Source organism: Neurospora tetraspora (genome assembly GCF_033439725.1).
Source record: "Neurospora tetraspora strain CBS 560.94 chromosome Unknown B0H65scaffold_2, whole genome shotgun sequence".
In the NCBI taxonomy this organism is placed as follows: Eukaryota; Fungi; Ascomycota; class Sordariomycetes; order Sordariales; family Sordariaceae; genus Neurospora; species Neurospora tetraspora.
In genome coordinates this window covers 5,852,440-5,879,993 of record NW_026944384.1, presented here as the reverse complement: position 1 = coordinate 5,879,993, position 27,554 = coordinate 5,852,440, and the positions used below count along the sequence as shown (strand labels likewise).

The window sequence follows — 27,554 nt, the reverse complement described above, 5'->3', positions numbered from 1 at the left end:
GCGCGGTTGAGGTGTCGCTGGGCGTCGTCGTGTACTTGAATCATCCAATGGGCGTACAGGCGGCTTCCAGGGTTTCGAGGCGCGCCGTCAGGAGGATTGTGGGACGCTGGGTGGTAGCCGTAGTTGGCGTAGAAGGGTGTGAGGCCGGTGGACGACGAGATGGAGTTATTGTATGCGAACTCAGCAGTGGCCAGAAGGTCTTCCCAGTTGCTCACTTCGTAGTTGACGAATGCTCGAAGGTAGATGCACGTGCCTGCCAGAGCCTCTAATATCGCCCAAACTATTTAATCAATCAATTGAGCTAATCATACATGTGATGCAATAGTCCCGCATCAATCTCAAACCTCGCTAAGGTGTGAAAAAAATTCCTTCAACTCCATATTCGCCAATTCAGCATCTGAAAGTCCTTCGAACTTCCTTTCCTGAAACTGCTTTCCCTCCCATACGGAATCCATAAACTCTCTACCCATCTGATCCAAGGCTGATAGCTTTTCCTTCCCATATCCTTCGAGATGGTTATACACTTCGGTAGGTATTACCTTCTCAAACTTGTTCAGCGAGAAACTTCCTCCGAAAGAACGGGGTAAGAAACATATTAGTCCTTCATATTCCCCGACGCACTGCCCCATCTTTCGGCCATATCGCGCGTACTTCTTTATCTTTCCCTGCTCCTGTTTGTTGGTTGATATGGCGTTTAAGCTGTCAGGGCTTGCCCGCTCTCGGCCGTCGTGCAGCGTTTTAGACATTTGAAAGCATGAGATTAAGTGGAGGAATGAAGAAAAGGTGATTTGATCATTCGCCTTTTGTCGTAGTGTGTCGAAGTGACGAATACGAGTGGCAAAGTCGCTTCCTACCGCTTTTCTGAAACTCTCCAGTAACGATGGATTTTCTGCCTCCTGAATCCTGAAAAGTCTGACAGATGTGAAAAAGGCCCGAATCCCATCACTCATAGTGAGTTCTGCGAATGTCTTGCTAATTTCTAGCTTATCAATATCTTTCATCCCTTTCATCGTAGCCGAATGTTTGTTAGTATATGGAAGAGTCCGAATAGAATAAACGGCAGGATTTTGATTAATGTCCATCAGATCTTGGCCGGTATTTTGATCGGTCGTAGTAGAATCCTCGCCAGCATCTTGATCGTCGTTGGCTGAATCCTCGTCGGGATCCTCATCATCGTCGGGATCCTTATCGTCGTTGGCCGAATCTTCGCCGGCATCTGGAGTATGATGTTGACCCCCCATAATAAGATCGGTATCTCCGCTTTTATGTATGTCTTCGTTATCAACATCCATCCTATCGCCCTTCTTCCTTTCTGGGAGACGTCTGATCCGTTTCGCTTTTTCAGACCTTACTAATTCGACCTCGGCTTTCCTCTTAGGTTTAGGTGATTGTTTAAACTTTCGAAGATTTGGTTCATCGAGTAGAAACAACCCATCCTTCGGGCAAACAAGCCAGTTCGGTCTGATCGGTATATCGTCTTCGTAAACAAAATTCGTCGAAACAGCAAGAGAATCGGTAAAATTGATGACCGCGTGGTATTGTCGTGGTTCTGTGACAATCAGATCCCCAGGACCCGTGCAAACAATGTCGAAATTGATTCCTAGGCTAACCAGAAGGCTAGGGGCGAGTATACAACATTGGTGTCGAACCCTTTGATCACATTTCGATTCCTTGCGATCGGTGTAGCGGGTGTCAAAATACTCTTCGAACTTTGTTGTGTCTTTGAGATCGACCAGAATCCAGATTTTGTATCCATAGATGGTGACGTTGTAAGAACGGAAGTCGGCGTCTTCGCAGTGGAAAGCTGTGCCTGATCCTGCTTCGCCCATATGGATATATGGGATACTAACCCCCTCGATTGGACCGTATTCCCGAGAGAGTTTCCCGGACGGGAAGAATTTTGGAAGTTTCTCATCGTTGGCAGGTCCAACGTAGTAGATGAGTTTGTCTTTGCTGGGGGGGGTAGTGGCAATACGTTCCGTAAAATCTAAAGCAGCCTCCTTAGACGATGGAGGTTGCAATTTCTTGTTGTTTGTGAAATCGATGGGGTGTAATTCATCCGAATTTGAAAGGTAGAGGTAGGTAACGCCTGGAGTGTAAGGGTCCTTGACATAATGGACTGCGTATTGATCATGCCAGGGCGGGGGATCAGCACGTGATGCTAGCCTAGGCCAGTCAATCCCTGTGTTTTCGATATCGACCTTGATGATGGACGCTGTGGAAGGTCGGCAGCGTTCTTTGAGCTCGCGAATCCAGTTACTTCCAAGCTGTAAAGGGGATAGGGAAGTATTCGTTTCCAGATGGTTGCTTCGGAGTGGTGGAGGGGGCGAGTTGATCGGTGTTATTACGCCGGTGTTTCTTAGGTTTAGCGTTAATTCTGCATTCGATATGATGTCTTTGAGATTGTTGATGAGTTCTTCAGTGGGTTTTCGCAACTCGGAGGCTGAAGTAGATGTGGCCGTCTGGACTGTGTATTGGGAGATTGCGTTCGAGAGGCCCTCTATAATTCGTTGTCGATGTTCCATAATGTCGAAGGGAAAGTCGTATGTGAGATTGTATGTGCTACTTGATTTGAGGTGGGGTTTGTCGCTTCCGATGATCGGTTGTGAATGGGAGGGAGGTAAGGAAAGATGTGTTATTGAAGCGCCAATACCTTCAATTATCGAAGCGTGGAAGGCGTTGTTTAGAAAAGTAGTGGTTGGGAGTACTTTTCGTAAATCTTGATTGTACGTTTTAAATTTGCGACCGTGGGCAAGTTCCCCAAATGATCCAGACCCCAAAATGGCCAAGATGGTGGGGGAGCAGATGTGGTGCACGGGCCACAACGACCTCATGAGGTCGTTGTGGCCCGTGCTTGAGGGGATGGGGGACTGGTATGAATGGACAGCGCTGCATGTGGCGGCAGAGAATGGGCATGAGGCGGTTGTTAAGCTTCATGCCCATACTTCGCCGCCCTATGCAGCGCTGTCTGTCTATTCTCATCCTTATGTGCGTCAACCTTGCCGGTATCGAGAAGTAGCTTAATGTGACGAACGGCAGTCTGATCTGCCTAAGTGAGATAGCTGAAGGTAGTAAACTATCAGAGTCGTTCGGTGAAGCCAAAAGGTTCACAACAAGTATGCGTGATACTAGTCTCGGTGATAATGGTCAATTGACTACTGTCGAACTATCTAACAATCTGAGTTCTCCAGTCGTCCCTTTATACTCCTGACACCTTGCCTTCCATTTGCCTTGGTGGTGTCTGCTCACGATGGTGTTGTTGGCTCATCGTGAGCCTTCTTCTGTAGTGAGCACTCTTGCACGCCCTTCCGGTTCAATCCTGGTTCTGGGGTTACATTGTCCTCCTTTGGCGGGGCTGTCGGGTCCCGATGGCTTGGGCGACCCTTGTGTCGCTTAAGTTCGTAACACGATGCCTCCCCTCCTTAGCCGACGTCCTCGGCGGCTTTGCTAATTTTCCTGACGTGTCTGCTCACTCTTATCTCTACACCGCTCGCTCCATTATTCTAGATACAGTAGGCTCTCCTTCCTTCCCCATACTCGCCGTCATGTCCAACCGTGTTTCCAAATGTTCGACCACGTCGTCTGCTCGACGGCAGATCTTACTGACTTATATCGAATCCTTTGGTTCCATAGTCATGCCTTGCTAACGTTGCACCGATCGCAAGTTCGTCTGCAAGAAGTTCCCTGGGAACGCGAAGTGCAGCGAGTGCGTCCGCAGCGCTCGTCCTTGCGTGGAGGTGGACTATGACTCGGAGTGTGAGTTTCCTGGTTGTTACTTGGCCGTCCGCTCGCTGACTCCTTAGTAACTCGGATGGTCGCGGAGAATGAGAAGTTGAAGCAGGAGCAGGCAGCACTTGTGAAAGCGATGCAAGACCATGCTCTCCGTTTGTCCGAGGTACAGCGGCGACAGGAAGAGTTGGCGGAGAAGGCTCGCGACGTGTCCCGTGTCGCGATGGCTGAGTTGGAGACTTCGGATGAGGAGGATAGAGCTGCTGGGAAAGAGCCTGAGCCTCTGCCTGAGGAGCAACCGGCGGAGGCGTCTACCTCCGCCGCCTCTGCGCCCGCGGATTGGACGGTTTTGGACGCGACGTCCTTTCCGGTTTCTTGGTTAGGCAGTCCTTCTCCCCTGGTCGATCCGGATTCCTCCGGTGGAATTCCTCCAGCTTCTCAGGGCAATTCAAATTCTTGACGGGTTCCCATGTGTTGTCCTTGGGACCAAAGCCTTCCCATTTGATGAGGTACTCCAGTTCTCCTTCCTCTATCCTTGAGTCCAAGATTTGCTCTACATCCCATTCTTCTTCCTCGTCCTCAATACTGGTTCGTGTGTTGACTCGTGCGTTTTTAGGCGCTGGTTCCAGTAGTGAGATGTGAAATGAGTGTGATCTTAGCTTCATAGTGTTAGGAATGTCCAACTGATATACCACATCTGAGATCTTCTTGATTTTGAAAGGTCCCACCCGTCGGTCATCGAGTTTCTTGCTGGGTCGCTTTGTTCTCAGGTTTCTGGTGGACAAAAGGACTTTATCCCCCTCCTTAAAGCGAGGTCCCTCGAGTCTTTTCTGGTTGTAATACCGGCTCATCTTGTGTCGTACGAATTCCAGCTCTGCTTTGAGCTTTTCGTGCAACATGTGCAACTTTTGGGCCTTGACTGCAGCCCTGGGAACGTTCGAGTCTGGTCCCTCCAAGAATTCTGGCTCATACCCGTAGTTTGCGAAGAAAGGTGAAACCTTCGTGGTTTCCGTAGGGGAAGTGTTGTATGCCAATTGTGCCGTGGGTAGTAGTTCTACCCAGTCGCTTTGCTCGAAATTGACATAATTCCTCAGATATTGTTCCACGATTTGGTTGATCCTTTCCGTTTGTCCGTCTGTCTGCGGGTGATGGGCTGTTGAGAGCTTGCTCTTGGTACCGAGCTTGGTCATTAATGCTTGCCAGAATTTGGATGCGAACTTGGTATCCCTGTCTGTGATCCATTCCTTCGGCCAACCGTGTACCGAAGTGACATTCCGGTAGATCACATCTGCAAGTTGCTCCGCTGACCATGTTTCCTTATAGGGTAGGAAATAGCTCCACTTGGTCAGCCTATCCACTACCACCAGGATACTGTCATAAGTGACTCCTGTGGCGGTATCTGTGGATGGTGGTAACTTGGTGATGAAATCCATAGTTACCGAACTCCACGGCCTTTCCGCGACTTCCAGGGGTTCAAGGAATCCGTATGGCTTGTGTCTTGCAACCCTGGTCTTGCTACAGCGTTCACAGGCCTGCAATGTTCGAGCCACTTCGGCTTTCATTCCTGGAAAGTCGTAGTGTTGCCGTATCCGTGCCATGGTTTTTGCAATACCCATGTGTCCTCCTATCTTAGACGCATGGATTTCCATGATGAGAGCTTCGCGCTGCTCCGGCCAGACGTAGGCCTTGTCGTGGTACCATAGCTTGTCGTTCTGAAGAACGATTCCTTCTTCCGGGCTGTCCTCCCATCGTTGTCGCTCTTCGGGAGTGACGATGGTAGCCTGGTAACCGGGGTCCTGCAGTTTAACCCGGTGGACGGCACAACACTCTACCCATTCCTGTAGGGGGTGTACAAATGATCTGTCCGGTTGTTCCTGGAACAAGGGTGCAGAGGCTTCTGCTGCATCTTTCACATGATCTGCCCGACGACTTAAGGCGTCGGCTCGAGCATTCTCTGATCCCTTTTTGTAGTTGATCTTGAAGTTGAATTCTGATAAGAACTCGGCCCATCGTGTTTGGCGGCCGTTGAGCACCTTCGTGGTCGTGAAGTACCGGAGATTGTTGTGGTCGGTATAGACTTGTACTTCGTGCGTGGTTCCACTGAGGTATGGCCTCCATTCTTGGAATGCTTCGATGATGGCCAAAAGTTCCTTGTCATGGATGGGGTAGTTGCGACGGGGTCCTTCCAGCTTCTTTGAAAAGAAAGCTACAGGATGCAATTTCCCCTGGTCGTCGCGTTGTCCCAGTTGACCTCCGATGGCGTAATCTGACGCATCGGTCTCAACTTCAAAAGGCTTGTGGGGGTCAGGAAGTTTTAGTACGGGGTCTGCAGTGATTGCATCGCAGATGGCCCTGAAAGCTTCCTCTTCCTCCTTTCCCCATGTGAAAGCGGCCTCTTTCTTGGTAAGCTCGTACAATGGCCTGGCGATCTTCCCGTAGTCACGTATGAACATGCGATAGAAGTTTGTGAATCCTAGGAATCCGCGGACTTCTGTCGCGTTCCTAGGCACAGGCCAGTTCCGTACGGCTTCCACCTTGCTTGGTTCCATCCTGACCTCATTCTCCGAGATCAAATACCCAAGAAACACGGTTTCTCTCACATGGAATTCACTTTTCTCCATGTTGACAGAGAGCTTGTGTTCGTGTAGTGCGTCCAGCACTTCCTTCACGTGTTTCTTGTGCTCCGCGAGAGTCTTGGAGTAGATGAGAATATCATCTAGATAGCAAATGGCTGTCTTGTCGAGGTAGGGTCGGATCGCGTGATCGATGACGGATTGGAATGTCGCAGGTGCATTGGTCAACCCGAAGGGCATAACGAGGTACTCGTAATGTCCGTAGGGTGTGCGAAATGCTGTCTTCCATTCGTCTCCTTCCTTGATCCGGATGTGGGCATAGGCAGCGGGTAAATCAAGGCGCGTGAAGTATCGTGCTCCTCCTAGTTGACTTCGAATGCGTGAAATCAGGGGTAGGGGATAACTGTTTCTCACGGTCTCTTGATTCAGTTGCCTGTAATCAACACAAAGGCGCAGCTTTCCGTCCTTCTTCGGTACGAAGAGGATGGGGTACCCGGCTGGCGATGTGGATTCCCGAATGTGTCCTCGTTTCAAGTTTTCGTCCAAGTACTTCCTCAACTCTGCGTTCTGCTTCTCGTTGGTGTGGTACACTTTGAAGAACTTGAGCTTGGCTCCTTCCTTGAGCTTGATCTCATGATCCCACGGTCCTCGTGGTGGTAGTCCTTCAAGGTGCTTGCTGACGAAAGCCGGGTGTCCTTGATACTCTGCTGGGATCACCGTCTTCGGCTTCTCCGCCTGTTGGTTCTGGTAATAGTCGAACTTATGTTGAGCATTGACTGCGGATACCTCTACCAACGTCACTAACCCTTCTTCCGTAACCTTGCCGCTTTTGTCGATGGTACAAATCATGACTTCTTGTACTGCTTGCGGTGGGGCCGTAGGAACGACGCCGTCGCGGCTCGCTTCCTTCCGTGCTCCGGGTTTCCCATCAGTGGTTGGGTACGTCCTAGGACGCAGGCGGCCACCTTCCTTCCAGCTGATGTCTGGATCATATGCAATGTGCCATGGGTGCCCTAGGATCATGTCCTTAGATGGCCCCATATCGACGACGTCGAAGCTGATTTCGACCGTCTTTCCTTCTACCGTGATGGGGAGTGGTAACGTTTCCCTTTTCACGATCTGTGTCTCGAAGGGTCCTTTTACCACAAAAGGAGCCTTCGATAATCTACGACGAAAAGCACAAAATCTCGAGATTTTGTACACCGTTTTGGGCATGTCAGCCAGTTTTCGGCTTTCCAAAGTCATGAAAGAAGACCAACAACGACGTCGAGCAAGCTCAGGTTGTATGTCAGCTGTGTTAGCAGGTCGTGGCATTAAAGACACTCCTGCAGCGCGGAAGGCATTCACGGCGGAAATGTGTCAGGCTCGGAAGATCATGAGGATGGTAGAAGGATACGATGGGCTTCTCTGCTTTTTACCCCTTGGGTTTGGTAGTGGGTTCACATTAACAGCTTTGAAGAGGTTTTCGAACAAAGGCCTCGAGACCTTCCGTGCCACCATTGCTCGGTATAAAAGCCTAATGTTGTTAAGTGAGGTGGGCAATGAGTTTCTACTTTCTGTTTGGGGTGAAGGAGAGTTCAAGGAAAGATTGTTCCAAAGGAGACAGCTTGACGAACTGCAAAACCTACCCAACGAAGACCTCATTAAGCTTCTGACACCCATTCAGCCCGAGGATGGTATATAGGGTAGTCTTATAAGGCTGGACATTACGTTCAAAATAAGCAGTATCAACCGTAGCTGTATTATTATTTTTTCTGCTAGTTTTTGTTCTTAAAGCAATCATCATCAAACTTTACAGTGTTATAATGCATTATCTCGCAACCGCACTCGTCGCCTTTGCTTTGGCCCATGGCGGCTTGGCCGACAACGAACCACCACACATCATAACCTACACCGGGTTTCAGTGCACGGGCGAAGCAACATCCAGCGTCGTCGGCATCACCGGCTGCGTCGCCCCCCCCCCCCCGGAATTCCGGTCTTACAAGGAAAATGGATGGGGCCCTCACCACACTCGCATCGGGTTCTACGAAGAAGGCACTTGCCGGACGCAGCTGTTCGACACCTGGGCTTATGATGGAGACTATTTCCAATCACATCAATGCTACGATGTCGGCTCTATTGCCGCACACGAGAACCCACTTGGGCCGATGCCGATCAGCGCCAGTGGACTGCTGCTCAAGATTGTTGTTGTACGTTGCCATGCCTTGCTCACACAGTCTCGCAGTGTACTAGTTGACTAATTTTTGCGATGAAACAGTGATAGAGCTGCTCGACCCTGCGGCCGCTGAGGACCCAGACTTGGCTAGGATATCGGCAACAAATGACGGGAGGCTGTGGAAGCTGGAGTCAAAAACGCCAGTCATTACCACCTACATGCACACACACACATGTATCACATAACACAAAACTCTCCACGAGCCTTAATAGAAACTGATCCTCCAACTTGGAGCACACTCAACGCTTAACTTATTCTGCGCAGCATTAATAGCGATGTTGCCCCGTGACACTGACGAGGTGATTGAAGTGATCAAATCAAACTAGAAGACGGTTGCGAGATAAGTCTTGATATGATATAGAAAAATGGAGTGGAGATTAGAGAACAAGTCTAGCTAGCCAAAATATTCAAAGATGAGCGACCCGAGCACACGCTTCAGGCCTGATCCGAGACGCCCGATAGTCCTCGCTTCAGTTCCCGTCCTTGTCGTTTTCGAGCGGCGTGTTCAACCCCAAGCGCTCCCGCGTCGAGTATTCCGCAATGCCTCCATTGCGGTCTGCCTCGGTGACAAGCTCCTTACGGCGGGTGTCAACCAGAAGACGAATCAGATCCGGCCGCATATAGTGTCCAGCAAAGTCGGCCAGCGCTTTCGTCAAGTGGCATTCGTTGAGGTCAATCTGTAGTAAATTGTCTTGTTAGTATTTTTTTCCTTTCAGATAGACAAACATCCCAATAGAACAAAGTGTGGCACAAACGTACATCGACAAACAACAATCCGTCAAAGTCCTTGTCCGGCTTGACGACAAGAGTACCGTCCGGCCTGTAGATGCGCGCATGGCCGTTATACGTCGACGGGTCCGTCTCGGGCTCGACACCCTCGGGCGTGTTTTTCTTCAGGCCCTCTGCGCTCAGCCGCTGGAAGGGTGCCAGCGTCCACGTGCCCGTCTCGATCGCATAGGCAGGCGTCACGAGATCGGACGCCGGGTCGGCCACGTTGGTCGCCGGGTCGGGGTACTTTAGGGTTTCCTTGCCGGGATAGACAGGCCACGCGGCGATGTGGATCTGCTCGCCCATCGAGACGTTGAGCGACTTGAGGAACGGGTTCATGTTCTCCCAGCAGTTGAGCTGACCGAGCCGGCCCAGCTCGGTCGGCGTGACCGACATGAAGGTGTCGCCCGCGCCGTCTCCGTAGACGAGCTTCTCGACATGGGTGGGCTTGATCTTGCGACGGAGGTTGATGACCTCGCCAGTGGGATCGATGAGAGCTTGCGACAGGTAAAGTGTGGCGTGGTCGATTTCCGAGAAGCCGACCGACACATAACTGCCCAGGTGAAAGTGTTGTGTGAGCTTCATGACGGATCATCATCGAGGTTGGGGCCGGTGACCGGATACATACATTTGGTTGTCCCTAGCAGCCCTTCTAATGCGCCGAAACTCGTCCGAGTCGACGGCCATGGAATTCTCGCGGTATTTCTTCAGCATAGGCAACGACTGCTGGTAGTTGACCTTCCACATCCAGTATGGATAGCCCGGGATCCATACTTCGGGAAAGGCAACGAGCTTACAGCCGGCCTGACCCGCTTCGTTGATGAAGTCGATCGTCTTGCGAACGCCTCCCTCGAGATCGAACCAGCACGGCTCAGAGGTGACCTATTTTGGCGTCAGATAGATAGTCGACAGAGGCATTCTTTCTTTGACATACCGCTGCGGCCTTGTACTTGGTAAGGACCATGTTGGAGGATTGATGGGGGAGTTGTATTGGCGAGATGGATGTTAGTGAGTGAGGACTTGATGATGTGTGACCGATGATGATTGAACCTCTTGCGGAAATGGGCCGCCTTATATACCTGGTGCTGCCCTCATTCGATACACACGAGTTAGATATCATCCATCGGCTCTACCGGTAAGATGAAACGTCGTGGTGGTCAGACACCTCGCGCAATTCCGGAAGTATGCCTGTGTTGCCGCGCTCAACAATCATGACACATACTCGGTGGAATTCACTCTACTCTCAATGCCACGCTGACAGGGTTCTGGGGGTCGCTGATCAATAAATTGTTGAGTTTGAAGGTATGGAACCGTCTGGAGGAGGGGGGTGGGGGTGGGAGGGGGAGGGGGAGGGTGGTTGGTGATGGCCTCATTTTTCGGTTTCGTTGTCCTAGGTCATGGTATTTTTCCCCGCGCTTTTGTTGTGTAATGGTGCCAATACAGCTATTAGAAGTGTGTAATTACTGGTATGTCGGGACCAACATCGAAATGAGGCAAATCAAACGATTTGAAACAATCTGAGGCAAATCAACCGAAAAGAATTATTTGTTTGACTCAGTCCGAACACTGGAGTGAATACCTATCGCACAGGGCACCGAGGGGCCGGAGCTGCTTCGGAATGTTCAGAGCCCTGGTATAGGCCCGTCTAGACATACCCGTGCGAGTCTGGGGGCGAGGCACGTAACCCGTCGGTGGCTGAAGTTTGGAAAGCTGTTCTGTACTCCCTCTTGGCCTGGGGTGCAGTCGTGGAGGGTTACCCTGACACCTGTCTACAGAAGATGAAGATCTGGATCATCACTTCGGGATAGCTCCTCTGCATACGCATTGGGGACTGCTATTCGTGCGGCAATGGATCCCCAGTCTCGTGACGCATGCTCCGTCTACTACCGTTGGATCCTAGGGGTACATGGAGTCCGCACCGAGACGGGTTTCGTCGTTTTTGTTCCTTCTGAGATACAGGGCCCACACTTTCGGAAGAAGAAGGGACAAACTCGCTCTTCCGCCAACACATGAAGTTTGAAGTGGAAAGAAAGAAACGCCGCGGTATCGAATATCCGGAAGACTAGGCCCACCCGCGCCAAGCGCCGTCGGTAGAGGTAGTTCAAGTTCCGTGGTAGTGGGCCCTATGCGTTGCCAAAGCGGGGCCGCGCTGCGTTAGTCTTCCCGCCCGACTTCCGGGTTGCATCCGTATATCGCGCTTAGTCTTCCCTCCCGACTTCCGAGTACATTTGTATACTACTGTAAGATGGCAAACCTGGTCACATCAAAACAAAGACTTGATGATGGGAAATTGATTAATTCTGATGATCCGAGGAAAAACTAGCTATGCTCAAGGCGGACTCTCCTGAGTCCGTCTTATACTCCATGGTAGTGGTTGGACTTGCCTTGCGAGAAGCAAGTTGTCCCAGACTCGGGCTTCAAGTCCTGGGGAGCTTGACTTAGGCAAGTCCAAATTGTAGAGACTTGTCTTCCGACCGAATCCCGGTCAGCCAGACTTGTCCTCTAACAACTACGCTTGATCTTCCCTCCCGACTTCCGGATACAACCCTATATCGCGCTTAGTTCTTGCCTCCCGACTTCCGGGTACATCCGTATGGATATCGCCCTTAACGGTCGGCTGATCGTGTGGATCCCCCGACGACACGGGCGGTCCTAGACGGGCTCCGCTTTGGACTACCGGATGTGGTCGATCCCGGTCCGTTAGGGGCTCCACTGGACCCGGGAAGAACCGAGAAATCTCACGATGGCTTCATTCCGTGTTTGTCCGGGTTTTACGAGCTTCATGAACTCGGAATCAAAGTATTGTGTGGTACATACGTAGCGGCTCAACTCGGATCGGATCCCGGCTGACTGGAAGACCAAGCGGCAGTCGGTGGCCGGAACTGTCATCGCAAGTTCCCACGTCTTGTGGACGGGAGCGGACAATCGCGAAAGTGCAGTAGCGGCCTGGTAGTTTGCACCACTTATGGGGCCGTAGCGCAGGTAGGGCTCAGCTTTTCAGCTTTTCCCAAATGTTACGAGCGACGTGGTCACGAGAGACAAACCTGAACACGTTGGTTCCAGGTATATAGTAGAATCACAAGATAAAGAAGAACAAGAGGGAAACGTGCAAAGGCGCGCCTAGCGCCCAGGGTTTCAACCCAGGGCCCAAATGGCCGGTGCACGCGGCACGATATCACGTGCACGTCCCGCCGTGCCGGGACCCATCCGCCAGTGCCGTGACACCGAAGTTATGCGGCGTTATGGTTTCCAATCCTCCTCTGATCTTAACCCTCCAAGGTTCGGTCGCCTTCCTCCATGTCGGAGTTAAGGTCGAGATCATCCTCCTCCTCGCTGCTCATCCGATCAAGTTCATTTTGCAACAATTCCATGAGCTTCTCCTGAGTGTTCTCGAGGACCTTTGCCACGATCTAGTGATAGTAAGTTTCCAGTTCCTCATCTAACTTTTTGCTGCTCGTTTGCTTACCTTGTCTCTGAGCAGATTCTTGGCCTTTATGTAGTCGCAACAATGCTCGATCGCAGAATCTTCCATCGCTTTGGCCATTTGCGGGGAGAGTTCACAGCCGGGGTGGGCGGGGATGGGAGGTTTCAGACGAGACGCATTCACTGAGAACCAGCTCGTCAAGTTGTCGCCATTCATTGGCGACTTCATCACCGGGGACCAGTCTTTCTTCATGGCCACGTACTACATGTACTTCCCGTTCCTGACTTGCGAGGTGAAGTGTGGCGCAGCGGCGCTCGACATCGCAGATCGGCAGAACGCCCACAGCATGACCCTTGCGGTACGGGGCATCGTCGAGCTCTTCCGTGCTGTCAAGCGCGAGGATGAGGTCAACCGGAAGATCCTCGCCTTCTCCGTCTCACACGACCACCAGTCAGTACGGATTTATGGCCACTACCCAGTGATAACCGGGAAAGACACCAAGTATTACCGGCACCCGATCCGAAATTTTGTCTTTACTGAGTTAGACGGCAAAGAGAAGTGGACAGCGTACCGATTCACCAAGAACGTCTACGACACATGGATGCCCAAGCATTTCGAGAACATCTGTTCTGCCATCAATCAGTTGCCATCGGAGTTGAACTTTGATGTCCCACCGCTTTCCGAGGCGACCGGGCTTTCCCAGGATTTGGGGAACTTGATTCAGTCAGATGCCAGCTGCGCTTCTCTGCCTGACGAGCGGGGCAGCCAGTCGAGCAATGCCGGGCAGCAGGCGGTCACTCCAGGTACCTCATTCAGTGAGCCGAAGAGGAGGAAAGGATAAGGCCTGGAAGGGCCGTAATGTGTTGGCGGGTAGATAGCATAGGATTCAATTGACCGTCATCTTCACCTTGGCTACTTCGCTTCTTGCCTTCCATCATTCATAAACCAAGTCACTGTCCTGGCCAGGTGCTTTGAGTGATCACCCTAAATATTCGGGTACCTTCGTTATGGCGGTCCCCCAGTAGACACTTTTACGGTAGTTTTACATGTAACCGAATAGAGGCCTTCAGATTGCACTATACAGCAAAAAGAATTAAGATGAGCCTAGCTACTCCATTCCGACACAGTAGCCAAGGACGACGGCGTCTTAGGATGCTTAGGCCCAAGGATTCGCTGCCGAGCCTTAACACAGTCTTGTATTAACGCTAGGGCATCTTCATGTCGACCTTGACTATTCCACGTGAAAGTAAGGTTGGCCATGCTCGTCAGCGTGTCGGGATGATCGGCCCCGAGCTTCGCCTTGCGAGTCTCCATCACCTGCACCTCCAGCTTCTCTCATTTCTACGGTAATGGGCATTTCAAGCGACTCCAACCGACTCCTGTTCACTTGTTGGAGGACGCTAGAGATGACGTCGGTGTGAGTGGAGGAAGAAGAGGGTGGATTTTTTACGTTATCTTGACAACAGTAGAAGATTACTAGAATTTACAAGATTCCTATAAATTTGCCTATCCTCCCAGACCCTTCTGGTGGCACGCTAGAAAAATGGAATAGAGAGAAAGAAATTGAGAAATACATGGAATACATTATATGTCTTGCGAGAAGCCAATAAACCAAACCAGTCCCGATACGCTGCCGATGAATATCATCCGTCCCTGGAGGTCATAACTAGATGGTCGGTAATTCGGTGGCAGCCAGAGTACGTTCTGGCCGTTACAAGTAATCCAAGACCTATCCTGTCCCAAGCTATAGCTATGGCTCTCTGGATTATGCAGTACAACTTGGCTTTCGGTAGTTTCTGTAACTATTTTAATACGTCCAACGTTGGTACGTAGGTAGCGATTAGTATGGTCAAACGATATATTGGTCATCATAGTACTAGTAATAATCGTTTGGAGGCAGCTCCCCGACGCCGGATCCCAGATCTTGATCGTCTGGTCCACCGAACCAGACGCAACCCGCTGGCCATCAGGCGAGAATGCCACTGAGCCAACGTAGCGACTATGGCCTTTTAGGGTCTGGAGGCAGCTCCCCGACGCCGGATCCCAGATCTTGATCGTGTTGTCGTCCGAACCGGACGCAAGCCGTTGGCCATCAGGCGAGAATGCCACTGAGCCAACGTGGCCGCTATGGCCTTTTAGGGTCTGAAGGCAGCTCCCCGACACCAGATTCCAGATCCTCCTCGACACTGGATTCCAGATCTTGATCGTGGAGTCCTCCGAACCGGACGCAAGCCGCTGGCCATCAGGCGAGAATACCATTAATTTAACGGCCTCGCTATGGCCTTTTAGGGTCTGAAGGCAGCTCCCCGACGCCGGATCCCAGATCTTGATCCTATAGCCGTACCATGAACTGGACGCAAGCCGCTGGCCATCAGGCGAGAATGCCACTGAGCCAACGGCGCCGCTATAGCTTTTTAGGGTCTGAAGGCAGCTCCCCGACGCCGGATCCCAGATCTTAATCGTGAAGTCGTCCTTCGAACCGGACGCAAGCCGCTGGCCATCAGGCGAGAATGCCACTGAGCCAACGGCACCGCTATGGCCTTTTAGGGTCTGAAGGCAGCTCCCCGACGCCGGATCCCAAATCTTAATCGTGAAGTCGTCCTTCGAACCGGACGCAAGCCGCTGGCCATCAGGCGAGAATGCCACTGAGCCAACGGCACCGCTATGGCCTTTTAGGGTCTGAAGGCAGCTCCCCGACGCCGGATCCCAAATCTTAATCGTGAAGTCGTCCTCCAAACTGGACGCAAGCCGCTGGCCATCAGGCGAGAATGCCACTGAGCCAACGGCACCGCTATGGCCTTTTAGGGTCTGAAGGCAGCTCCCCGACGCCGGATCCCAGATCTTGATCCTATAGCCGTACCATGAACTGGACGCAAGCCGCTGGCCATCAGGCGAGAATGCCACTGAGCCAACGGCGCCGCTATAGCTTTTTAGGGTCTGAAGGCAGCTCCCCGACGCCGGATCCCAGATCTTAATCGTGAAGTCGTCCTTCGAACCGGACGCAAGCCGCTGGCCATCAGGCGAGAATGCCACTGAGCCAACGGCACCGCTATGGCCTTTTAGGGTCTGAAGGCAGCTCCCCGACGCCGGATCCCAAATCTTAATCGTGAAGTCGTCCTCCAAACTGGACGCAAGCCGCTGGCCATCAGGCGAGAATGCCACTGAGCCAACGGCGCCACTATAGCCTTTTAGGGTCTGAAGGCAGCTCCTCGACGCCGGATCCCAGATCTTGATCGTAGAGTCCTCCGAACCGGACGCAAGCCGCTGGCCATCAGGCGAGAATGCCACTGAGCGAACGGCGCCGCTATGGCCTTTTAGGGTTTGAAGGCAGCTCCTCGACGCCGGATCCCAGATCTTAATATAGCCGTACCATGAACCGGACGCAAGCCGCTGGCCATCAGGCGAGAATGCCACTGAGACAACGGCGCCGTTACGGCCTTTTAGGGTCTGAAGGCAGCTCCCCGACGCCGGATCCCAGATCTTGATCGTGTCGTCGCCCCATGAACTGGACGCAAGCCGCTGGCCATCAGGCGAGAATGCCATTGAGTCAACGGCGCCGCTATGGCCTTTTAGGGTCTGGAGGCAGCTCCTCGACGCCGGATCCCAGATCTTGATCGTGTCGTCGCCCAATGAACTAGACGCAAGCCGCTGGCCATCAGGCGAGAATGCCACTGAGCCAACGTAGCGACTATGGCCTTTTAGGGTCTGGAGGCAGCTCCCCGACGCCGGATCCCAGATCTTGATCGTGTTGTCGTCCGAACCGGACGCAAGCCGTTGGCCATCAGGCGAGAATGCCACTGAGCCAACGTAGCGACTATGGCCTTTTAGGGTCTGGAGGCAGCTCCCCGACGCCGGATCCCAGATCTTGATCGTGTTGTCGTCCGAACCGGACGCAAGCCGTTGGCCATCAGGCGAGAATGCCACTGAGCCAACGGCACCGCTATGGCCTTTTAGGGTCTGAAGGCAGCTCCCCGACGCCGGATCCCAGATCTTGATCGTGTCGTCCCCCGAACCGGACGCAAGCCGCTGGCCATTAGGCGAGAATGCCAGTGAGCGAACGGCGCCGCTATGGCCTTCTAGGGTCTGGAGGCATGCATTCCAATCCAATTCTACAGCCGGCTTAGTTCGAATCCATTCAGGTTCTTCTGCCCTGAAACTCCTCTTTATCAAGCTACTGCTTGGAGCAAACACAAGCGCTGATATGTATGCTTGAAGTGGAGCTTGCTCTATTATTGACTTATAAGACAGAGCAAACCGGTAAGCATCCCAAACAAGCTTTGATAACTGCGACTGATCATTACCTCCCTATATCTTTAATTAGACCAAGTTCTCAGTGCGGAGTTAGACTTGTACTTACTAGCAGGCTCTCGAGCTTTCTAATAGCAACAACGCTTACAGGCATAACTTGGAGTAGACTTAGAACTTCCAGCCAGTAAAGGTACTTCGTCTTGAGGAATGTATAAACAACCCCGTTATCCTGTAAACGATCATACCGTTTTGTGTTCGTGCCAGAAACCGAGTCACAGAAGTGATCAACCCAGTAGACGCACGAGTACCGCACCGTCGCTAGCGGGTCCGGATTCGGTACTTGGACCTTGTCACCCGGAAATCCCGGTGCCCTTAAGCCGTATATATCGCGTCGCAGTGTTGTAGACATGGCTTCAAGTGACCTCAGGAAGATGATATAGTGTACATCTTCTTTCCCTTTAGGGAAGATCCAGTCGAAAGCCTCTTGAGAAGCTTGATTGCCAGCTTTATCAGAGACATTGGAAAGCAAAAAGTCCTTAGCTGATTGATGAACAAAGTAGACGGTTTGTTCTCGTAAAGTTAGAAATGAACCGCAAAGCCCTATAATATCTTTTAGAGATTCAAGATTGTTGCAAATCGTATTGGGCAACTCGGCAAGAGAGGCTAGTTCTTGAAGGCTGATTGGCCGGCGAACAATTGTGACAACAGCAAGAATGTGCTTGCAGTAATCGGATTCATCGAACTGGCTCATATCCTCTCTCATCCGCGCATATAGAGCATCCAGTCCAGATGGAAACATGCGTAGCTTTTCTACGGCAAACCCTTTCTGAACTTTTTCAAGCGCTTGGCAGACCAACGCCACCCAAAGGAAGGTATCTTGCGCGTTAGAGCACAGGTAGTCCTGAACGGTCGTTTTCGTAATTGGGTCGTACTCCTTCAGCTCTTTTAGGTAATCCACCTTCTGCAGAATAAACGCATTTACAGCCGTTGCGACGGATTCCGCATTTAGCTCCAGGGAGACCTTCACTTTATCTGCGGCTTTCTTCAACCGTTCCTCAATTTGCGGCCAATTACGGCTTGAGACTATCCACTTGACTCGAGATCCAGATGATGATTGCTGAGCAATGAAGTCGAGAAGCTGTGGCAGGTCTGTTGTAATGCACTCGTCAAGCGCGTCAATGACTAGGTAGGTCGTTCGGAGGCTTGGGTCTTGTAAAATATCGGTGAAAATGTTCGATAGGGCGACCCACGTATTTGCATCTTTGAAGAGGTTCTCGCCTGCACGGTCATACTCCCTCCGCAGGTGTGGGAGGACAGATGGCTGCTGCTCGATAAGCAGGTAGATTAGGCCGCGCAGTATGGCGGTTGCATTGTTGATGCGAGAGTCGGTAGCTTGGCAGAAGAAGTAGGCCACATTGCAGTGGCGCGCGTTGGCAGTATTGCCTTGATCCAGCTCATTAATGATGCCGCACAACAACATAGTCTTCCCTTTGCCAGGGTCGCCCTTGATCCAGAGCAGTCGGTGCTGTGGGTCGTCACGCCATTGTTGAAAGTCAGCGTTATTGAGGACCCAACGATACGAGTCCTGCAAAAGGCCGCCTTTGGTCCGTTCGATGCGGACTTTATCATCGCGAGGATCGGTAAGGCGCAAGTGCTTCAGGCATTGCTGGTCCTTCTCTGACATTGTATAGCGTCCCGGTCAGCCATGATGAAGACGTGGTGAGGAATCAGTGTACTGACCTTCCTTCTCACGTTTGAGATGCTCAGGTTCTTGATCAGTTCCAGAGTAAAAAGCTGTTAGATGTTAGCACAGGCCCATACCATCACCACCCGTAATGGAAACCTACGTCCATAGTAGTTGTGGTTGTATTGATGCCCGGCGGCGTTGTTGTTATACTGAGGCCCAGGGCCGGTATTGGCGTTGGAGAAACCCGAACCAGAATTGTAGAAAGACATATCGCAGGGATTGAGCTTCGGGAGGTGTATAATGCTTGCTTACAAGATCAAACGTGTGGAATTAAAGGAGTTGATCGTCTTGCAATGTTCAGGGAGAAAGCGAGGGGTTGACAGAACGGAACGAAGAGATGAATATTGTCCAACTGGTTGGCCAACCAAAATTTCAAAGGTGTAGCATCCCCAAACTTCGGTTTGCAGCTCAGAAGACTCATCCCCAACCAAAGATGGTCTCAAAGCTGTGGGAAGACGGATGTGGTAGCGAAATGTACACATTTGCAGCATCAGCTGTTGACGCCTGGCCTTCCAGATCAGCCTAGGTGTCAAGATACCCAATGGACACTACCTGTTAATGCCCAAATTCCCAGTCTGGCGTGGGTCGGCCACCAACCGCATGTGCCATTGGTAGTGTGAAGATATCCTTTCCGGGAAAGCTGAATGCGACGCCTGCCCCCACAACTGCAAGTAAGACGCCAATCTCCTAGACTGGGATCACCGTCACTTCGAGAGAGGTCCTAAGCAAATTCGGCCAATCAGAAGCTTCAAAAGAACAACTCCGCATCGAAGATAAAACACTTAGGCTTGAAGGGTCACCTGGCCAAGAGGGGATTGTCTGGTCTGGATGCCCTCCATATTTCCCATCATGGTGGGTGGAGGTATGTGAGGCCACCAACCCGACAACGCCGAGCCACAATGCTCACTCTTGGAGAAAAGGGTGCCAGAGCTGGGCCTTAGCCTACCTCTGTCCACCTTGGATCTTGCCTCTACCACCCCGAGTAGACGTTAAAACCAAAAGCACCTTCTCTGGTCCTTGGTGTATCTTTGCAAGCTGAGACAGCGTTGTTCTTCGTTTTGGATAATCACGTTCGATGTCAACAATTGCCCACATGGATCCCTCACACGACACTTCTCGGTACACAGTCGGCTGGATCGCCCCCTTGCCCTTGGAACTCACCGCTGCGGTGGGAATGCTAGAGGACCCCAAAACAATGGAAATTCCTGACGACGACGTTGTTCTCTATCACGTAGGACGTATAGGCTCGCACTTCGTCGTAATGGTTGTGTGCCCGCGCATGGGTATCGAACCAGCCGCCACGGCCCTTGCCAACATGCACCGCTCGTTTCCCAACATCAAACATGTTCTGGTGGTCGGCATCGCAGGCGGGATGCCCTGCTACGGTCCAGATCTGCAGGAGCAGATCGTCTTGGGCGATGTCGTTGTCGGCGTTCCCCAGCATGGAAGAGGAGGTGTGACGCATTATGAGTTCGGTGCGTGGGAGGGCCAGAAAGAATTGACTGTCAAAGAGTATACGCTTCACCCGTCCGCTACTCTACTCACTGCGGTGAATAATCTGCGAAGCATGTATATGCAGGTGGTGGGAAGTAAGATCCCGCAGTACCTGGAGGAGTTGCGCAGAGGCTTGAATGAGCGATCGAGGCAGGCTTATGAGGATCCTGGGGCCGAATACGATCATCTCTTTGAGGACAGCTATCTTCATACGGACAGGGGAAGATTCTGTCAAGGCCTTTGTGACGCGACGCGAGCAAAGCTGCGCAAGAGTCGGGGCAAAAGAGCCGAGCGGAAGAGTGACTAACCCTATATCCACTATGGCAATATCGGCTCGGTAAATGTAGTTGTCAGGTCGAGCGCTAAGAGGAACGAACTCTATGCAAGGTACAATATCATCTGTCTTGAGATAGAAGTTGCGGGCGTGATGAGCGACTACCAGGGTCTGGTGATCCGGGGAGTCTGCGACTATGCGGACTCGCACCAGAATAAGAAGTGGCAGGGCTATGCGGCAGCGACGGCGGCGGCATACGCGAAGGAGCTTCTGTTGCTGCTACCGGCAGGTGGAGGGTCGTCGACAGAGTCATCTCTTCCCGATGAGAAGAATGGGACTCGGGGAGATGGGTGGTATGTGGGACGGGATCAGTTTCACAACTCGGGAGGCGGGTTTATGAACTTCAATATGGGCGCAGGGTATCAAACGAATAACAACACCGCCGGCAACCAATATAATGCGCCGTTTTATGGGCATCCGTCTGCCATACCGCAGTGGCCCAAGTACTAGCAGGCGGGGTTCAAGTAGACAATGTCGCTCTCTCTCCTCCGTCGACTGGGACAACTTCTCCACCGCTGACGAGCTCCCTTGCTTTGGCGTCGCAGGCTTCGAGGCTGGCAGAAGTCTTGGTGAAGAAATCCTGGATTTCAGAATCGATGGAATAGTTCCTTGCCGCGTCAGGACTCGGGCCAGTGATGGTGATCTCGGACGATTCCTCCATGGCGTGTTGGCTGGGTGAAATGACGAGGAAGAAGATGACGAGGAAGAAGATGACGAGGAAGAAGATGACGAGGAAGAAGATGACGAGGAAGAAGAAGAGAGGAAGAAGAAGAGAGGAAGAAGAAGGGGAGATGGAAGTTGGATAATGCTAGACGCGGGGTTGCAAGTTACGCTTCATACGGGCGACTTCCATGTTTGCCGCTGGCGGCAGGTGTTTGTTATCACCTTCTATGAATTATTTGCGCAGTTGTAAGAACGAGCGTTCCCAACGTACTTCTCCATACATTCTTTGTTCTATTGTACCTTACTGTGTGGCTCCTTCTTCGTAGGGCGGTTCCGTCTACCCACCTTCCCTACAAGACCGGGATCGATAATACTGAACCTCCCCGTCTCACGGCAAAGAAGCCGCCTTCCTAATAATAACCTCCCCATTAACAATCCCCAAAGTCGCATCCCCCCTCTCCATCCACTTAGTTCTTGGACGACTTGTCACTGGGAATAGCCCAACTCCCACGGGCAATCACCACTTTAGACTTGGAGGACGTAGCCAACAAAGTAACCGAAGCTGGCAATTCGGTCGCTCAAGTGGTCTTATATAGTTGCGATGGCAGTCAAGAGGCACAGCTGCAAGACTGCCGTCACATCAGTCACCTTCCTTCATGTCGAAGTCAAGGTCGAGATCATCATCCTCCTCCTCGCTGCTCATCCGATCAAGTTCATTTTGCAACAATTCCATGAGCTTCTCCTGAGTGTTCTCGAGGACCTTTGCTATGATCTAGTGATAGTAAGTTTCCAATTCCTTATCTAACTTTTTGCTGCTCGTTTGCTTACCTTGTCTCTGAGCAGATTCTTGGCCTTTATGTAGTCGCAACAATGCTCGATCGAATAGTCTTTCACCGCTTTGGCCATTTGCGGGGAGAGTTCACAGCCGGGGTGGGCGGGGATGGGAGGTGGGACGAAAACGGTTCCGTCCGGTCCGGTTATGGTGCGCGTGGATGTGCCCGCGATGCCCGTGACTGTGGTGATGGTGAGGCCTATGGCTCCCGTGCCCGTGGTCTCTGTGACAATCTGGGATTGCTGGGCTGGCGCTTCAGGTGTAACCGTGACAGTGGAAGGGGCAGTTGCAGGAATGGGAGACTTTTTGTCCGCATCCATGTCCGCTAAGGAGAGCCTGGCGAGCCAGTTTGCAGCAGACCGATCCCAACGGCAACCAGGTGCCAGCCAGCCAGCAAGCCTTCGTTCCCACAAACACACGATGTGCGGTAAGCATGAATACCGACGCCGGCGCCAGCATCAGGCTATCAAGCCCGCGGAAGGTCATGAAGGAGCGTTGAGAGCGTGTTTGGACCAATGACTGGCCTGGAAGCAACTTGTTCCTGAATCCAAAGGCCCGAGAAGGCTAGACCAGCACGCAGACTGGGGTTCGATGGCACCCAAAATCACCAACTGCAGTCTTGGCAGGGGTATCCTACCTTGAGCCTACCGTTCGATGCAACCTTTTGATCGGAAAGGGAAGGCCGCCAGGGTTGTTCAGACTCTTCCATCGAGCTATTGAATCTGTCATCCGCTTAGCAAATTTCTGAGCACAGCGCTAGAAGCCCAGGCAGCACACCCACCTGGCTAAAAAAGCGGTCCAAAAGATAGCAGCGAGAGAGGAGACACGGGAGAGAACGAGAAGGAGAGGAGGAATTAGGTATCACAGGCAAGGGTACATCCTCGGTCCTCAAGGCTCAACCCATTTTGCCTCAACTGTCCTCACGAGTTGGCTTGACTGTTCACAGGAAAACATCATCATGCCCCAAGCGTCTTTTATGGCTTTTTTGTATGTAGGTATGGACAAGCAGTTCAGCGAATATCGATTCTTTTATGCATCAAATTGCCTTACAGTACCGCATCACAGATCTTCATTCTCCGTAGTCGTCTCTAAACTGGAAACGCCCCGGTTCTCTGAGAGCACTGACTGAAGACATGCACGGTTCTGTCCCCAGACCCCAGAAAATCATGCCATATGATGCGTTGGCGAGGAGTGATCCAATGGGAAAGATGGCTCTGAATCCCACTTTGAACAATATGATCGTGGTTAATTTCCACTTGCATCAAGACAGTCGAACTGCACAGTTGTCGCCCGGCCAAGCTGGCTTACCGGAACGCTGACCCAGCTTGGGCGCTTGGCCGGACCGGGGCCTGGCTCATGTCGTCACAAAGTCCAGAATCCAGCGAGCTAGACTCTTCGTGGACACTCGGGATGCTAGCCCTCAACACCGGTGCAAGATCGGGAGCACTATGAAAGGTCAGCTTGCCCACCCATCCGGCTCTTGTATCTTCTTCTTTTTTTTCTCCCTACGTCCCTTTTGATCCTGTTCAACCCCATCACCAAACGGCGTGCTTTCCAGCCGTGCAAGCCTTGTGTTTGCGTCCTCTCTTTGAGATCATATCATCACATACACTCTTTAAGGCCCCGGCCATTACAACTCATCTATCCCTTTTCACGGGTATAGTCATTCTTTTCAAAACACACAAGCTAATCACTTAATATCATCATGCACAAAAGTCTTGTGGCAGCGGCCGTCTTGGCCGCTACCGCCCGGGCTGCTACCGTCTCGGAGCCCAAGGTCAACGTTTACTGGGGACAGGCTGGAAACACTAGGCTCAGGGATCACTGCGACCAGGCCAACTTCGACTATGTTACTATCGGCTTCGTCAACAACTCCCCCGAGCAGGACAAGTCCGGCCTGAACTACCCCGGTACCAACTTCGGCTCTCACTGCGATGCCACCTACTACACGAACTCCAAGACCAACGTGGCGTCTCCTCTGCTCAGCAAGTGTACCGTCATTGCGGCGGATATTCAGTACTGCCAGGAGAAGGGAAAGAAGGTTCTGCTCTCCGTCGGTGGTGCTTCGGCCACGGGCTCGAACTATTCTCTCTCGAGCGATGTCAAGGGTCAGGAGTTTGCCAGCTTCTTGTGGGGAGCCTTTGGTCCCTACGATTCCAAGTGGACGGGACCCCGTCCCTTTGACTACGCTGGTAACCACGTCTCGGTTGATGGTTTCGACTTGGATATTGAAGTCAAGTTCAACACAGGTATGTTTCTGGGCGTTGGAGAGTCGAATCTGAAAGTGAACACGGGCTAACTTGCTGCAGTCGGCCAAAATGCTTATGTCGCTTTGGCTAAGAAGCTTCGCGAGTTGTACAACGGCAACAGCAAGTACCTCCTTACCGCCGCTCCCGAATGCCCGCTTGATGTTGCCAACTTCAAGATGAAGTCCATCATTGCCAACGCCCAGTTCGATGCCCTCTTCATCCAGTTCTACAACAACCCTGGCTGCGCGGCTGCCTCGACGGCTGGCTTCAACTATCTCGCTTGGGAGGCGGCCATTGCCACCGGCAAGAGCAAGAACGCCAAGCTCTTCATCGGTCTTCCTGGCTCCTCTGACGCCGCCGGCTCTGGCTACGTTGAGCCCGTCAAGGCTGCCGCTCTGATCAACACCTACAAGACCCGCGCCTCTTTCGGCGGTGCCATGATCTGGGATGTCTATTACGGCCAGGAGGTGACCAACGGAAAGACCTTCGTTGATGCGATCAACACCGCCTGCCACGGTACCGCCAACCCCACGACTACTACCACCGCTGCCCCGGCTCCCACTGCCATCGGTTGCACGGCTTACCACACCGTCACTCCCGGTGAATTCTGCTATCTGATTGCCCAGAACTATGGCATCACTGTTACCGAGCTCATCAGGTATAACCCTGCCTTGGATGCGGCCTGCGCCATCCAGGTTGGTCAGAAGTTGTGCGTCAAGCAGGGTATTGTTACTCTTACGAGCACCAGTGCCTCTGCCACCACCACTACTAGCACCAGCTCCAGCTCGTCGGTCGAGTCTACCACCTCCACTAGCACCGAGGCTCCTTCCAGCACTGAGACTTCCACCAGCACCGAGGCTCCTTCCAGCACCGAGGCCGTTTCTTCCACCATCACCTCTGCTCCCGCTGTCTCATCCACCGAGGCCGCTAGCTCGAGCTCTGAGGCTGTCAGCACCTCTGAGTTCTGCGAGGACGAGACTACCACCTCTGCCCCTGCTTCGGAGACCGAGACTGTGACCTCCTCTGCTACCGTTTCCGAGTCTGCCTCCGTCATCGTCAGCGAGTCTGCTTCCTCTACCATCACTTCCGCCCCGGTTGTGATCTCCAGCAGCGCTGTCAGCTCTGAGGTCCCCACCTCCACTGATGAGGACAGCTGCGACGATGAGACTACCACCTCTTCCGAGATCGTCTCTTCCACCGAGGCCCCTGTCGTCTCTGCTACCGAGTCCACTATCGTTTCCGAGACTGCTTCTGCTACTGAGTCTGCTTCTGCTACTGAGTCTGCTTCTGCTACTGAGTCTGCTTCTGCTACTGAGTCTGCTTCTGCTACTGAGTCTGCTTCTGCTACTGAGTCTGCTTCTGCTACTGAGTCTGCTTCTGCTACTGAGTCTGCTTCTGCTACTGAGTCTGCTTCCGTCACCGAGTCTGCTTCCGTCACCGAGTCCAGCCTGATCAGCGTCAGCTTCAGCACCGAGGTCCCCTCCGCCACCGAGGGTCCTTCCGATGGCTCTTCCACCACTGTTGATCCTTCCATCATCACCTCTGCCCCCGTCGACGTCGTTATCCCCAGCGGCAGTGGCAGCTCCGAGATCATCAGCAGCACCACCACTGAGGACGACTCTTGCGATGATGAGACTACTACCGAGGCTCCTGTTGGTTCCGCTACTGAGTCCGCTGTTGTTTCTTCCACTGAGGCTCCTATTGTCTCTACCACCGAGTCTGCTGTTCCCTCTAACATTGTTAGCGAGAGCATCATTCCCAGCGGTGTCGTTCCTAGCGGCGTTGTTTCCAGCATCATCTCCGATGTCACTGCTGGCCCTACCGATGGCAACAGCGTCGTTGTTCCCTCTGCCTCCGTCTCCGTCCCCGCTGAGGGCGGTATCTCCTCTGCCCCTGGCGCCGGTGTCACTTCCGCCCCCGCTGAGGAGTGGACCACCTCGACCATCTACACCACCACCACCTCTACCATCACCAGCTGCGCTCCTGAGGTGACCGACTGCCCCGGCAAGATTGGCCAGGTCACCACCGTTGTTGTCGCCATCGGCACCACCGTCTGCCCCGTCACCGCCACCGAGACCTCCGCCAGCGCTCCCACGGGCATCATCACCTCGGTCCCCATCGAGTCGATCCCCGCTGGCTTCACCACCTCGACCATCTACACCACCACCACCTCCACCATCACCAGCTGCGCCCCCACCGTGACTGACTGCCCCGGCAAGATCGGCCAGGTTACTACCATTGTCGTACCCGTCGGCGTCACCGTCTGCCCCATCACCGAGGCCTTCCCTCCCGCCACCTCGGTCCCCGCCGCTCCCTCCGCTGGCGCCCCCGGTGCCCCCGGTGCTCCTGCCGTCTCCGCTCCCGCCGTTCCCTCCGGTGGTGCCGGTGTCCCCGCCGTCTCCGCTCCCGCTGTTCCCTCCGGTGGTGCCGGTGTCCCCGCCGTCTCCGCTCCCGCTGTTCCCTCCGGTGGTGCCGGTGTCCCCGCCGTCTCCGCTCCCGCCGTTCCCTCCGGTGGTGCCGGTGTCCCCGCCGTCCCCTCCTCCGGTGCCCCTGGCGCTGGTACTCCTGAGGTCGATACCACCTCCACCACCTCCGTCACCTCCGTGCACTTCACCACCGTCACCGTCGCCAAGCCCACCGCTTCCGCTCCCGGTGCCCCTGGTGCCCCTGGTGCCCCTGGTGCCGGTGTCCCCGCCTTCCCCTCCGAGGTCCCCTCCGGCGGCAACCCCGTCCCCCCCGTCGTCAACGCCCCTGCCGTCCCCAGCGGCACTGCCCCCGCTGGCACTGCCCCCGCTGGCACCGGTGTCTCGCTTGCTCCTTCTAGCGCTCCCTCAACCTACAGCATGCCTGCGCCGCCTGCTCAGACTGAGCCTGCCACTGGCGGCTCTGAGCCCTCGGAGGTCCCCGTCACTGCTGGTGCCGGACGCAACGTTGTTGCGATCGGTGTGCCCGCGTTGATGGCTGCTTTGGTTCTTGCTTTGTAAATTCTTGATATGCATGTGGGAGGAATGTTGAATGGAGAATGAAATGCACAATGGGTGTACATGGAAGAAGAAGAAGAAGAAGAAACTTTTGGACATGCATGATTAGCAAGCTTTTTTTTTGGACATATTAGGAAGTCTTTTTACATAGTGTACATGCACGATTGTTTGTACCTACTACTGCATGTCTTTTCCATTCATGTCCATGGTGTTTTCCCATTCTCTCTGCATGCATTCATCCTAAAAATATCCTTGGGGTCTATGGAGGAGGCAAAGCAAGCGAGCATATCTGATTTT

The 27,554-nt window shown here is 52.9% G+C and overlaps 10 protein-coding genes across 10 annotated transcripts; 5 read left to right on the top strand and 5 right to left on the bottom strand.

Annotated features, from left to right (window-relative positions):
* Positions 1-211: 211 nt before the first annotated feature.
* Positions 212-2,845, bottom strand: B0H65DRAFT_459399 (uncharacterized protein). The gene has a single exon (XM_062826453.1). The coding sequence runs from the start codon at positions 2,832-2,834 to the stop codon at positions 339-341; it is 2,496 nt and encodes an 831-aa protein (XP_062685185.1). The 5' UTR covers positions 2,835-2,845; the 3' UTR covers positions 212-338.
* Positions 2,846-3,178: 333 nt separating this feature from the next.
* On the top strand, positions 3,179-4,442 carry B0H65DRAFT_138705 (uncharacterized protein). Its single transcript, XM_062820902.1, has 3 exons — positions 3,179-3,512; positions 3,666-3,756; positions 3,804-4,442. Exons 1-3 carry the CDS (start codon positions 3,369-3,371, stop codon positions 4,187-4,189), a joined length of 621 nt encoding a protein of 206 aa, XP_062685184.1. The 5' UTR covers positions 3,179-3,368; the 3' UTR covers positions 4,190-4,442.
* Positions 4,443-8,107: 3,665 nt separating this feature from the next.
* On the top strand, positions 8,108-8,793 carry B0H65DRAFT_587087 (uncharacterized protein; the record flags this gene model as incomplete). Its single annotated transcript, XM_062830962.1, has 2 exons — positions 8,108-8,491; positions 8,609-8,793. 2 exons carry the CDS (start codon positions 8,108-8,110, stop codon positions 8,624-8,626), a joined length of 402 nt encoding a protein of 133 aa, XP_062685183.1. The 3' UTR covers positions 8,627-8,793.
* A 194-nt stretch (positions 8,794-8,987) lies between these two features.
* B0H65DRAFT_507238 (cyanide hydratase) lies at positions 8,988-10,249 on the bottom strand (the record flags this gene model as incomplete). The annotated part of the gene is made up of 4 exons (XM_062828126.1): positions 8,988-9,194; positions 9,277-9,838; positions 9,914-10,167; positions 10,220-10,249. 4 exons carry the CDS (start codon positions 10,247-10,249, stop codon positions 8,988-8,990), a joined length of 1,053 nt encoding a protein of 350 aa, XP_062685182.1.
* Positions 10,250-12,291: 2,042 nt separating this feature from the next.
* B0H65DRAFT_587085 (uncharacterized protein) lies at positions 12,292-12,829 on the bottom strand (the record flags this gene model as incomplete). Its single annotated transcript, XM_062830961.1, has 2 exons — positions 12,292-12,695; positions 12,752-12,829. The coding sequence occupies 2 exons, from the start codon at positions 12,827-12,829 to the stop codon at positions 12,552-12,554; spliced, it is 222 nt and encodes a 73-aa protein (XP_062685181.1). The 3' UTR covers positions 12,292-12,551.
* Positions 12,730-13,682, top strand: B0H65DRAFT_138466 (uncharacterized protein). Its single transcript, XM_062820901.1, has one exon. It carries the CDS (start codon positions 12,864-12,866, stop codon positions 13,548-13,550), a length of 687 nt encoding a protein of 228 aa, XP_062685180.1. The 5' UTR covers positions 12,730-12,863; the 3' UTR covers positions 13,551-13,682.
* A 131-nt stretch (positions 13,683-13,813) lies between these two features.
* On the bottom strand, positions 13,814-14,044 carry B0H65DRAFT_419806 (uncharacterized protein; the record flags this gene model as incomplete). The annotated part of the gene is made up of 1 exon (XM_062824237.1): positions 13,814-14,044. A coding segment is annotated over one exon (231 nt), but the record flags the coding sequence as incomplete, so codon positions are not given.
* Positions 14,045-19,827: 5,783 nt separating this feature from the next.
* Positions 19,828-21,288, top strand: B0H65DRAFT_459381 (nucleoside phosphorylase domain-containing protein). Its single transcript, XM_062826452.1, has 2 exons — positions 19,828-20,497; positions 20,546-21,288. Exons 1-2 carry the CDS (start codon positions 19,879-19,881, stop codon positions 20,980-20,982), a joined length of 1,056 nt encoding a protein of 351 aa, XP_062685178.1. The 5' UTR covers positions 19,828-19,878; the 3' UTR covers positions 20,983-21,288.
* Positions 21,289-21,835: 547 nt separating this feature from the next.
* B0H65DRAFT_546884 (uncharacterized protein) lies at positions 21,836-22,347 on the bottom strand (the record flags this gene model as incomplete). The annotated part of the gene is made up of 2 exons (XM_062829473.1): positions 21,836-21,967; positions 22,024-22,347. The coding sequence occupies 2 exons, from the start codon at positions 22,345-22,347 to the stop codon at positions 21,836-21,838; spliced, it is 456 nt and encodes a 151-aa protein (XP_062685177.1).
* A 1,385-nt stretch (positions 22,348-23,732) lies between these two features.
* Positions 23,733-27,260, top strand: B0H65DRAFT_418798 (uncharacterized protein; the record flags this gene model as incomplete). The annotated part of the gene is made up of 6 exons (XM_062824164.1): positions 23,733-24,276; positions 24,337-25,184; positions 25,287-25,487; positions 25,593-26,264; positions 26,352-26,717; positions 26,847-27,260. 6 exons carry the CDS (start codon positions 23,733-23,735, stop codon positions 27,258-27,260), a joined length of 3,045 nt encoding a protein of 1,014 aa, XP_062685176.1.
* Between the last annotated feature and the right edge of the window lie 294 nt (positions 27,261-27,554).